Source organism: Indicator indicator, chromosome 1, assembly GCF_027791375.1.
Source record: "Indicator indicator isolate 239-I01 chromosome 1, UM_Iind_1.1, whole genome shotgun sequence".
NCBI lineage: Eukaryota > Metazoa > Chordata > Aves > Piciformes > Indicatoridae > Indicator > Indicator indicator.
The window spans coordinates 240461-253109 of NC_072010.1; the positions used below are offsets into that span (position 1 = coordinate 240461).

General features: G+C 53.7%; 1 protein-coding gene across 5 annotated transcripts in view; it reads left to right on the forward strand.

Annotated features, from left to right (window-relative positions):
* Nucleotides 1–12649, forward strand: part of RAB6A (RAB6A, member RAS oncogene family) — an 88046-nt gene that overhangs the window by 49848 nt on the left and 25549 nt on the right. For all 5 annotated transcript variants that reach the window (XM_054399621.1, XM_054399638.1, XM_054399630.1 and 2 more), the window contains one exon: nucleotides 2870–2928. In XM_054399621.1, the coding sequence (XP_054255596.1) occupies nucleotides 2870–2928 (59 nt within the window). The remainder of the gene's footprint in view (nucleotides 1–2869; nucleotides 2929–12649) is intronic.

Sequence of the window (12649 nt, forward strand, 5' to 3'; positions counted from 1 at the left end):
GCAGCAAATTAGAATCACAGAACTGTCAGGGTTGGAAAGGACCTCAAGGCTCAGGCAGTTCCAACCCCCCTGCCATGGGCAGGGACACCTCACACTACATCAAGCTGCTCCAGGCCTCATCCAGCCTCTGCTCTGAGGCCAGGCTGGGAGAGTTGGGGTTGTTCAGGCATTGAGCATGTTCTAGTTTCAGGGAATCAGGGAATGTTTGGGGTTGGTTGAGAAGTTCCTGGGATCAGGAGGTGATGCTGAAGCCAAGTGAAGGCCTGGGGAGGGGGTGAGAAATCCAATTTTGTGTTCAGATTCAAGCCAGAGAGGATTGGGCACTGTGGGACTTGACCAGTGTCCAGAGGGAGCAAGGTGGCATGGACAGGAGACAGAGTCACAGAATCATAGAACTGTCAGGGTTGGAAGGGAGCTGAAGGCTCAGCCAGTTCCAACCCCCTGCCATGGGCAGGGACACCTCACACCACAGCAGGTTGCTCACAGCCACCTCCAGCCTGGCTGCAAAAACCTCCAGGGATGAGGCTTCCACCACCTCCCTGGGCAACCTGTGCCAGGCTCTCCCCACCCTCATGAGGAACAATTTCTTCCTAACATCCAATCTGAATCCCCCCACTTCTAGTTTTGCTCCCAAATTGCTGGTCTTCTATCAGTGCTTGCAGACAGCACTGAGCATGCAGACAGCTGAGAAAATGAAGCTCAGGAGGGAGAAGCAGCAAGGCTGAGGGAGCTGCAGCAGGGCTGAGGGAACAGGAGCAGGGCTTGGGGGAGCTGCAGCAGGGCTTGGGGGAGCTGCAGCAGGGCTGGGGGAGCTGCAGCAGGGCTGGGGGAGCTGCAGCAGGGCTGGGGGAGCTGCAGCAGGGCTGGGGGAGCTGCAGCAGGGCTGGGGGAGCTGCAGCAGGGCTGGGGGAGCTGCAGGGCTTTCACCCAGGACAATCAGCATCTCCATCCCATCCATGTGCAACAGACGGGCTCTGAATTTGAGGTGACTCATCCAGCTATTTTTTTTTTTTGAGGGCTGGGGATAGTTGGTGCCATTGGCAGGCAGGGAGAGGTGAGAGGGTGTTGGGAATGCAGGATAAGGAGGGAATTGTGGCCCTGTGCTTCTGCCAGGATTTTGAGAGCCAGTTGGGTTTTGTTGAAAGGAGAGAAATGGTGGAATGAAAGCTGGAGGCAGTTGGTCTGCAGGCTGGTGACAAACTGAGTAGAGCAAACCTTGGTCTGTTTGGAGGAGACAGGGCTTGGAAGTGCATCAAGACAGTAGCCAAGGGGTGCTGGAAGCAGCAAGTCAAGCAGCAGCTGCTTTTTGCCCTTCTTTTGTGAAAGGGTTGGAGGAAGGCTGGGGGAGCTCGAGGAATGTGGAACAGAAAATCTCTCCTGATTTTCTGGATTCACAGAATGGGTTGGGTTGGAAGGGACCTTGAACCTCATCCAGTTCCTACCCCCTGCCATGGGCAGGGACACCTCCCACCAGCCCAGGCTGCTCAAGGCCTCATCCAGCCTGGCCCTGAACACCTCCAGGGAGGGGACATCCACAGCCTCCCTGGGCAACCTGTTCCAGTGTCTCCTCATCCTCACTGCCAAGAATTTCTTCCTCATCTCCAGTCTCCATCTCCCCTCTTCCAGCTTCAACCCATTGCCCCTCATCCTGTCACTAAATCTGCCCTCCTTAAGCTGTTTCTAGACAGAGTCCCTCCAAGACATCTCTGTGTAGTGGGAAGGGAAAAGATTTGCCAGAAGACTTCAGTGTTTTCCAGGAGCTGTGACTTACCAAAGCACATCCCAGCATGCTGGGGGTGGGAAGGGACCTCTGGAGCTCCCCCAGTCCAACCCCCCTGCTCCAGCAGGGCCCCACAGCAGCCTCCCCAGGAGCACAGTGCCCAGGGGGGGTTGGAAGCTCTCCACACAAGGAGACTCCACAACCTCTCTGGGCAGCCTGCTCCAGGCCTCCAGCACCCTCACCCCAAACAACTTTCTCCTCCTCTCCAGCTGCCACCTCCTGCCTTCCACTTTGTGCCCCTTGGGCTGTCCCTGGGCAGCACTCAGCAGATGCCAGCCCCAGGCTCTTGCCCCCCACAGCTCCTTGAGCTCTTGCTGAGACACATTCATGTGAGACCCTCCCCTGCTCTGGGGAGACCTCCCCTGCAGGGCTGTGGCCAGCTCTGGGGCCCCCAGCACAGGAGAGGCATTGGCCTGCTGGAGTGGGTCCAGAGGAGGTCACGAAGATGGTCAGAGGCTGGAGAACCTCTGCTGGGGGAGCTGGGGGTGTTCAGCCTGGAGAGGAGAAGGCTCCAGGGACACCTCAGAGCTGCATTTCAATATCTGAAGGGGATCTGGAGGAAGGCTGGGGAGGGACTGTGCAGAAGGGCCTGGGCTGATGAGGGACAATGGTTTGGAACAAGCAGGGCAGGTTTAGGTTGGATATTAAGGGAAGTTCTTCATGATGAGGGTGGTGAGACCCTGGAGCAGGCCACAGGGCGGTGGTTGAGGCTCCATCCCTGGAGGTACTCAAGATCAGACTCAGTGTGGCCCTGGGCAATCTGCTCTAGCTGGAGGTGTCCCCACTGAGTGCAGGGCAGGTGGCCAAGATGACCTGGAAGGGTCTCTTCCAGTCTGATGCAATCTGTGACTCTGTGAAACTGATGCTTGGGAAGGATCCAGGAGCCAACATTCCTTCCTCACAAAGCCAACCCTGCTGCTGACTTGGCAGCTCTGAAGTCAACTTCCTGCTCTCTTGCTTGTAGGGAATTCCATGGCATGGGATGGGTCACAGCAACTAAGTCCTCCTGAGACTGCTTGGAAACCCCTTGCTTAAAACCTACCCTGAAACTGTTCCCTGAATCTGTGTTTTGTTTCTTTTCTTTTTCAGTGGGGAAGACTTCCTTGATCACCAGGTTCATGTATGACAGCTTTGACAACACCTACCAGGTAAATTCTCTTCTGTTGCCAAGTCTTCCACTGGGAGAAGAATCCATTGGATTGCAGCTTTCTGCTTTGATAACCTTTCAGAGCAGCTGGATTCTGCTCCTGTAGCTTAGCTGGGACTTGAGGATGTGCCTTGAAAAGATCTTTTCTTAGATGTCTCCAAGAAATTCAGTCCACCAGGGTGGTGGTTTTTTGTTTTCCCCACCACCACCATTTATTACCAGCCCAGCCCAGAGCCAATGACTCCATGGGGAGAATGTCACAGGTGTCTCTCTCTTCTAAAAGCTGAGCTGCAAGAGGTGCTGCAGTGGGGTGAAGAATCCTAGAATGGCTTAGGTTGGAAGGGACCTTAGAGCTTACTAGATTCATGGAGTGGTTTAGGTTGGAAGGGACCTCAGAGCTCATCTCCAACCTCCACCCCATGCCCAGGGACACCTCTCAGCCAGACTCAGCTGCTCAAGGCCTCATCCAACCTGGCCCTGAGCACCCCCAGGCAGGAGGCAGCCACAGCCTCCCTGGGCAGCCTGTGCCAGACTCTCACCTCCCTCCTGCTGCAGAACTTCTTCCTCAGCTGCAGTCTAACCCTGCTCTGCCTCAGCTTCAAACCCTTCCCCCTTGGCCTGGCTCTAGACTCCCTTAGCCAAAGTCTCTCTGCAGCCTTCCTGCAGGATCCCTTCAGCTCTTGCAAGGCAGCTCTGAGGTCCCCCTGGAGCCTTCTCTTCTGCAGGCTGAACACCCCCAGCTCCCTCAGCCTGTGCTCAGAGCAGAGCTGCTGCAGCCCTTGGCTCATCTTTGTGGCCTCCTCTGGCCTCCCTCCAACAGTTCCATGTCCTTCAAGCCACCCAGAAGGACCAAGGTGGAACAGAAAACAGTGGGCTGTGAGCCTGAGTATGCTTTATGACCCCATTTCAGGGTCCCTGCTGGGAACAGACACCACAAAACAGGTTGCTGTGCACATCCTCTGACTCCTTCCTTGTTACTTAGACTGGCTGGGGGCTGCAGCAGTGCTTGGCTTTTATTCCAGTTGACCTTGGAGCCCCCTCCCTGCTTGCTGTTTGGTGACACATCAGCTTGGGTCAACACAAAACAGCTTAGTTCTGATGTCCAGGAGAGCAAAAGGCCCTTGACCACTCCCAGAGTTTAGGGTGAGCTTGGAAAGGTTGCAAGCTAGGGAAGTCCCTCAGGTCCTTTGAAGTGTTTCATGATTTGGTTGCAGTTGGTGACCTTCTGAATGCACTCAGCTGAGAACAATCTGTTCCCTGATGAGTGTGAAGGCTTTTTAGGGGGCTGGGGGGAGGAGGAGGTAAGGGAAATAAAACCCAGGAGAACCATAGTGGCTCTGCTGTTGCTTGGTGTCTATCCAAGTATCTCCTTTAAAGCTCTTTTACTCCTTAATCATAGAATCCTAGAGTGGTTTGGGTTGGAAGGGACCTCCAGAGGCCATCCAGTCCAACCCCCTCTGCACTCAGCAGGGACATCCTCAGCTAGATCAGGTTGCTCAGAGCCCTTTCCAGCCTCACCTTCAATAGCTCCAGGGATGGAGCCTCAACCACCTCCCTGGGCAACCTGTGCCAGTGTTCCACCACCCTCCTGGGGCAGAACTTCTTCCTCACATCCAATCTAAATCTGCTCTGCTCTCATTTCAAACCATTGCCCCTGGTCCTGTCACAGGCTCAGAGGATGTTAGGGGTTGGAAGGGACCTCTGGAAGTCTTTGAGTCCAACCCCCCTGCCAGGGCAGGACCACAGAATCCAGCACAGGTCACACAGGAACACATCCAGAAAGTCTCCAGAGAAGGAGACTCCACAACCCCTCTGGGCAGCCTGTTCCAGTGCTCTGTGACCCTCACAGTGCAGAAGTTCCTCCTCATGGTGAGGTGGAACCTCCTCTGCTGGAGTTTATATCCATCACCCCTTGTCCTGTCCCAGGGTGCAAGTGAGCAGAGGCTGTCCCTGTCCCTTCCTTCCTGACCCCCAGCCCTCAGATACTTACAGACATTTATTAAATCCCCTCTCAGTCTTCTCTTCTCCAGACTAACCACCCCCAGGGCTCTCAGCCTCTCCTCACCAGTCCCTCTCCCTGCAGGCCTTTGCAAACAGGCCCTCTACAGCCTTCCTGTAGTCCCTTTCAGGTACTCAAAGGCTTCTCTCAGGTCTTCCTGAAGCCTTCTCTTCTCCACGCTGATCAACCCCAGCTCCCTCAGCCTGTCCCCATAGCAGAGGTTCTCCAGCCCTCTGATCATCTTTGTGGTCCTCCTCTGGCCCCACTCCATCAGCTCCATGTCCTTCCTGTGCTGAGGACTCCAGAGCTGCCCACAGTGCCCAGGTGAGGTCTCCCCAGAGCAGAGTAGAGTGGCAGGATCCCCTCTCTCCTTCTGCTGGCCAGGCTGCTTTTGATGCTTCCTTCCTGTAGTTCCTCATCACTGCTGCAAGTTCTCAGTTCTGGGGCAAGCAAAGCTGCTGTGGTGGGGGAGGGCTGCAGTAGGCAGCACTGCTCCCAAGAGAGCAAACCTGCTTTCAGGTTCTCCCTGCTGTAATTAAATGGCCACCTGGATGCACTTCTTTTATTTAACCTGTCTGGGGCTTGGGTTGTTTTGGGTTTTTTCCCCTATTCCCCTCCTCCCCCCATTTTTTCCTTTCAGATCTGCTCCTCTTGTCTCTGCAGAGCTTTGTCCTGGTTCTTTGTCAAGCAGCTTTGACCCTCTGTGCTTTGTGCTAATAGGAGGAGTTGGGCTGCCCATAATAACACTAAATGATTGCAGAATGAGTCAGAAAAGCTTCAGTCATTTGGCCAAAATCATCCCTCCCACAGTGGTGTCAAAGCAGAATGGAAATATCCTGGGGCCATGGCTTCAAACTAGAGAAGAGCAGATTTAGATCACACAATCACAGAATCATTCAGGTTGGAAAAGGCCCTCAGGGTCACCAAGTCCAACCCAGAACACTACTGTGCAAGGCTCACCCCTAAACCACAGCCCCAAGCACCACATCCAAACCACCTTCAAACACAGCCAGGCTTGGGGACTCCACCACCTCCCTGCCCACCACATCCCAGTGCCTGTGAATCTGTGAACAAATGTTTCCTACTGTCCAGTCTAAACCTCCCCAGTCACAGCTTGAGGCCATTCCCTCTTGTTCCATCACTAATTACCTGGGAGAAGAGACCAGCACCAACCTCTCCACAACCTCCTTTCAGGTAGCTGCAGACAGCAATGAGGTCTCCTCTCAGCCTCCTCTTCTCCAAACTAACCATCCCCAGCTCCTTCAGGTGCTCTCCATCACATTTCTTCTCCAGGCCCTTCCCAGCTTCCTTGCCCTCCTCTGCCCTGGCTCCAGCACCTCCACATCTCTCTTGCATTGAGGTGCCCCAAACTGGACACAGCACTCCAGGTGTGGCCTCCCCAGAGCTGAGTGCCAGGGGACAATCCCCTCCCTGCTCCTGCTGGACACAGCATTTCCAATCCCAGCCAGGATGCCTTTGGCTTTCTTGGCCACCTGGGCACACTGCTGGCTCCTCTTCAGCTGCTTGGCCATTGTCACCCCCAGGTCCCTTTCCTCCAGCAGCTTTCCAGCCACACTGCCCCAAGCCTGGAGCATTGCTTGGGGTTGTTGTGACCCAAGGGCAGGACCTGGCACTTGGCCTTGTTGTAGCTCAGATTGGATGTGAGGAAGAAGTTCTGCCCCAGGAGGGTGGTGGAACACTGGCACAGGTTGCCCAGGGAGGTGGTTGAGGTCCCATCCCTGGAGCTATTGAAGGTGAGGCTGGAGAGGGCTGTGGGCAACCTGATCTAGTTGGGGATGTCCCTGCTGAGTGCAGAGGGGGTTGGACTGGGTGAGCTCTGGAGGTCCCTTCCAGCCCAAACCATTCTGTGATTCTATGATCCCATTGGCCCAGGACCCTGTGGAGCCTTCTCAAAGCCAAGGTCTGGGGCTGACAACACTGATCACAGCCTTCTAGGTGCTTAAGGAGCTGAAGGGAGTGTTAGCTGCTGGCTGGTTTGCTCCTTCTGGACATTTCTCATCAGTTTTGAATGCCCATTTGCTGCACACTGCCACAGCCTATCATTTGAGCAAGGTTTTTTGTGTGTTCACTTGGTAAAAATAGAAACCAGCATTTAATGAAATCTCTGCTGTGCATTCAAGTTTTTCTGCTGTTTGCTGCTGGAGAGGAGGAATTCAGCTGCTGGCCCTCCAGCTTGAAAGCAGCATTTGGGAATCAACCCCAGAAGTTGCTGTCCTGTGTCAAGGAAACCCAAACACCTGCAAGAAAACTCAGTCATTGCTGGTTTGATCCCAGGAGTGATTTCATAGAGTGGTCTGGGCTGGAAGGGACCTCCAAAGCTCATCCAGTCCAACCCCCTCTGCACTCAGCAGGGACATCCCCAACTAGATCAGGTTGCCCACAGCCCTCTCCAGCCTCACCTTCAATAGCTCCAGGGATGGGACCTCAACCACCTCCCTGGGCAACCTGTGCCAGTGTTCCAGCACCCTCATGGTGCAGAACTTGTTCCTTTCTCTCCATGGACATGCTTGGAAAACTTTCCTTGTCCTGTTGCACCCTAGGTGGTGTGTAATGAAAGACCAACGTTGGCAAACAGAATCACAGAATGGGAGGGGTTGGAAGGGACCTCCAGAGATCACCCAGTCCAACCCCCTGCCAAAGCAGGGCCCCTAGGGCACAGGAACACATCCAGATGAGTTCTGAAAGTCTCCAGAGAAGGAGACTCCACAACCTCTCTGGGCAGCCTGCTCCAGGCCTCCAGCACCCTCACACCAAAGAAGTTTCTCCTCATGTTGAGGTGGAGCCTCCTGGGTTCCAGCTTGTACCTCTTGGTCCTTGTCCTCTCACTGGGCACCACCAAACAGAGCCTGGCACCTCCCTCCTGACCCCCACCCCTCAGATACTGAGAGACATTGAGCAGGTTCCCTCTCAGCCTTCTCCTCTCCACCCCAAACACCCCCAGGGCTCTCAGGCTCTCTCCACAGCAGAGCTCTTCAGTCCCTTCAGCATCCTCACAGCCTCCACTGGACTCTCTCCAGCTGCTCCCTGCCTCTCTGCAACTGGGGAGCCCCAGGACTGCAGGGGTGGTGTCAGCAGGGCAGAGCAGAGGGGGAGCAGAACCTCCCTGGCCCTGCTGGCCACACTTCCCTTGCTGCCCCCAGGACTCCATTGTCCCTCTTGGCCATGGGGGCACATTGCTGGGCCCTGGATTCTGTGGGTGTTAAGCAAGAGCAGGATTCCAGACCACACTTAGCTTGGAGGAGGGGAGAGGGAGGAGAGTGTTGAGCTGAGACACTGCAAGATGATCTCAAGGTTCTTGCTGTACCTCAGGCTTCCTTGTGGAGTCCTGGGTGATTCTGTGTCAGCAAGGGAAAGAAAGTAAGGGTTAAGATGTCCCTGAATGTCTAGAAAATAAAGTAACAAGAGGGTCTTAGTAGTAGTGTGGTGAGGAGAGCTGGACTGAAGTGTTCTCAAGCACAGCCCCATCCTTAGTGTCTCTCTCTGGAGTTTACTTTGTTCTGCTTTTTCTTCTTTCAGCTTGCAGCTGGGACTTGCATCATGCTCAGAGCATGAACTAGGGCTCCTCCTTCTTCTCCATGTGATGCAAAGCATTTCACAAGCAGGTTAACCCTACCTGCACCTTCCTTGGTTTCACTTCATGTCCATGTGGCTTTTTTCCCATCAGTGAGCAGAGTTTTCCTCTGCTTTTAGAGTTGTTTGGGTTGGAAAAGTCCTTCAAGTTCATTCAGTCCAAGCTTCAACCCAACACCACCCTGGCCATCAAGCCAGGCCTTGACAAGACTTTCAGTGAAGAAATTGTTCCTCATGTCCAACATAAACCTCCCCTAGGGCAACATGAGGTCATTCCCTTTTCTCTTATCACTTCCTCCAGGCCATCTACATCTCTTTCCATAAAACCAGGGATGCCATTTGGTCATAGAATCAGAGAATTGTTTGGCTTGCAAGAGACCTGTGAGATCATCAGTTCCAACCATCAGCCCAACCCCCCCATGGCCATCAAACCATGGCCCCAAGTGCCATGGCCACAGGGTTCTTGAACACCTCCAAGGATGGGGACTCCAGCACCTCCCTGGGCAGCCTGTGCCAATCCCTGACCACTCTTGCAGCAAAGAAATTTTCATTCTAATCTCCAACCTACCCCTCCCCTGGCACAATTTCAGACAATTTCCTTTCCTTCTATCACCTGAGACTAGGGAGAAGAGACCAACCCTACCTCACTCCTTTCAGGGAGTTGCAGAGAGCCATGAGGTTTTCCCTCACCCTCCTCTTCTGCTGGCTAAACAACCCCCAGGTCCCTCAGCTGCTCCTCCCCAGCCCTGTTCTCCAGACCCTTCCCCAGCTTGGTTGCCTGCTTGTACATCACTGGATGGCAGGGCTTGGAAGGGACCTCTGGAGGTCATGCAGCCCAACCCCTCTGCTAGAGCAGGGGCACCCAGAGCAGCTTGCCCAGGATCCCATCTCAGCTTGAAAGCAGCAGACCTGCCACATGTTCTTCTCAGCCTGATGAGCAGAAATCTTTTTGTTGCCCACACCTAAAGTGAAGTTTTGTGCTTGGCCTTTCTCTTGCATTTTGCACCCTTTGAACGTTTAGGTCTGGACCTGGCACTTGGGGACTTGGTCTGATGGCCATGGTGGTGTTAGGTTGATGGTTGGACTGGATGACCTTGGAAGTCTTTTCCAAGCCAAACAATTCTCTTGATTCTCTGAACATCCCAAGTGCAGGAATCTCCCTGACCAGCTTAATTCCTTTTCCAGCAGCCTTAGAGAGCCTCCTCTGGTGGCAGGGAGTGAGCTTCAGAGCTCTCGTGTAGGAGGGATGGCATAAAGCACAAGCTGAGGAAGAATTTGGGCTTTGCAGCTGATGTTCCAACTCTTGCTGACAGCAGGGAAAGTCTGAATCTGGAGCAATTTGTCAGCCAGAATGGGATCCTTGATGTCTCTGTGCTGTAAATTCTTAGGGGGGTGGTGGTTTGGAGCTTTTCTTCTCTAAAGCAAACCAAATAGACACAAGGGAAGAGAAAAGCATCCTTGAGGCCATCTCCTGAGGAGCAACCATCTGCCAAAACAACCCAAACCAAGCAAAAATGAAGCATCAGGGGTTGGACAAGCTGAGAGAGTTGGGGCTGTTCAGTCTGCAGAGGAGAAGGCTCCCAGGAGACCTTCTGGTGGCCTTCCAGGATCTGAAGGGGGCTTCCAGGACAGCTGGGGAGGGACTTTGGAGGGTGTCAGGGAGTGATAGGACTGGGGGGGAATGGAGCAAAAGTAGAAATGGGGAGATTCAGATTGGATGTGAGGAAGAAATTCTTCCCCATGAGGGTGGTGAGAGCCTGGCACAGGTTGCCCAGGGAGGTGGTGGAAGCCTCATCCCTGGAGGTTTTTGCAGCCAGGCTGGAGGTGGCTGTGAGCAACCTGCTGTGGTGTGAGGTGTCCCTGGGCATGGCAGGGGGGGTGGAACTGGCTGAGCCTTGAGCTCCCTTCCAGCCCTGAAAGTTCTGTGGTTCTAAGCACTCCATGATCTCCAGAGGTCCCTTCCAACCCCTAGCATGCTGTGATCCTGTGGCCCTGTTGTGGCATGAGTCTGTGGAGGCTTCTCATAGCTGCCTTGCAGTATCTGCTCTTAATGTCCCAATTCTTGAGTCACAGAGATTGCAGTGGGTTGGAAGGGACCCTCCAAGGTCATCTTGGCCAATCCCTCTGCCCTCAGCAGGGACACCTCCAACTAGATCAGGCTGCCCAGGGTCCCATCAAGTTTGTTCTTGAATGTCTCCAGGGACAGGGACCTCAACCACATCCCTGGGCAACCTGTTGCAGTGTCTCACCACCCTCTTTGTGCAGAACTTCTCCTGATGCCAACCTAAAGCTCCTCTGCCCTAGTTCCAAACCATTTCCCCTCATCCTGTATCACCCAAGGCCGTTCTGCACAGTCCCTCCCCAGCCTTCCTGTAGGTCTCCACAGACACTGAAATGCAGCTCTGAGGTCTCCCTGAAGCCTTCTCTTCTGCAGGCTGCACAGCCCCAGTTTTTTCAGCCTGACCTCATAGGAGAGCTGCTCCAGCCCTCTGCTCATCCATGACACCTGATGACAGGTGACAAACCACTGGGTAACCATCTGGGGATCCACCACTCTTTATTTGATCTCTGATTTCCCAAATCCACTCTCCTGATCCAGCCAGGAAAGTTGATTTTCTGCTGTGTGTTTAATTAGTTGCAGATGGAAATCCAGTTTGGATTGTTCAGTCCTGTTTGGTTTTTTAATTCCGTTGCAGCTGTTTTTTTTTTTTTTATTCCTATGTTGCTCCCAAGCAGCCTGCCTGCCTCTCTTCTTTATTCCCATCATGGGAAATATCTGGCAGAATCCAAGGAATTAATTATGGGGAGAGATAGGGAAGGGATAAAAGCATTTAAAACACAATAAAATACCTGCCTCAGAGTGGGAGAGCAGCGAGGAAGTTCTATCAAGCCAGAGCTGAAAGGTTTCTCTCTGATCTGTTTGGTGGTTTTTTGTCTTTTCATATCAGTTTGGAATGTTTTCCAGGATCTAGAGGTCTTGCTGCTGGCCAGGGAAGCTTTAGAATCAGAGAATGGTTTGGGTTGGAAGGGACATTAAAGAACATTTAGTTCCCACCCCCCTGCCATGAGCAGGGACATCTTCCACTAGAGCAGGATGCTCAAGGCCTCATCCAGCCTGGCCCTGAGCACCCCCAGGCAGGAGGCAGCCACAGCCTCCCTGGGCAGCCTGTGCCAGACTCTCACCTCCCTCCTGCTGCAGAACTTCTTCCTCAGCTGCAGTCTAACCCTGCTCTGCCTCAGCTTCAAACCCTTCCCCCTTGGCCTGGCTCTAGACTCCCTTAGCCAAAGTCTCTCTGCAGCCTTCCTGCAGGATCCCTTCAGCTCTTGCAAGGCAGCTCTGAGGTCCCCCTGGAGCCTTCTCTTCTGCAGGCTGAACACCCCCAGCTCCCTCAGCCTGTGCTCAGAGCAGAGCTGCTGCAGCCCTTGGCTCATCTTTGTGGCCTCCTCTGGCCTCCCTGCAGCAGCTCTGTGTCCTTCTTGTGCTGGGGACAGCAGAGCTGGAGGCAGGATTGGAGGTGGGCTGTGAGCAGAGCAGAGCCAAGGGGCAGAATCCCCTCTGCTGCCCTGCTGCCCACACTCCTCTGGCTGCAGCCCAGCACACAGCTGCCTTCTCTTGGCAGCCAGGAAAATTAAACTGTGCCCGGATGCCCTGGGTTGGTTGATGGATGCCAAGTTAGGTCATGGGCATACATTTTTTTTGCTGATACCCATCTGGCTGGCTGCATTCATCTATCAGTTTCACAGAATCATAGAATGGTCCGGGCTGGAAGGGACCTCCAAAGCTCATCCACTCCAACCCCCTCTGCAGTCAGCAGGGACATCCTCAACTAGGTCAGGTTGCCCAGAGCCCTCTTGAGCCTCACCTTGAATACCTCCAGGGATGGAGAGAACTGCAGTTCAGTTGAAGAGAATTTTGTGTTTTATGACACTGGCTTGCTTCTGAATCTTGAATCTTTTTTCTGGGTAGAAGGAAGTACCAAAAATCACCTCATTTTTTTTTCCTTGAATTCTGATGTGACAATACAAAACTCTTTTACACTGTGACACATTTCTTCCTTCTCTCTAGTCTGAACCTCCCTTTTTAGCTTGAAGCCATCACCCTTTGTCCTCTCACAATGTCCTGATGATGAAT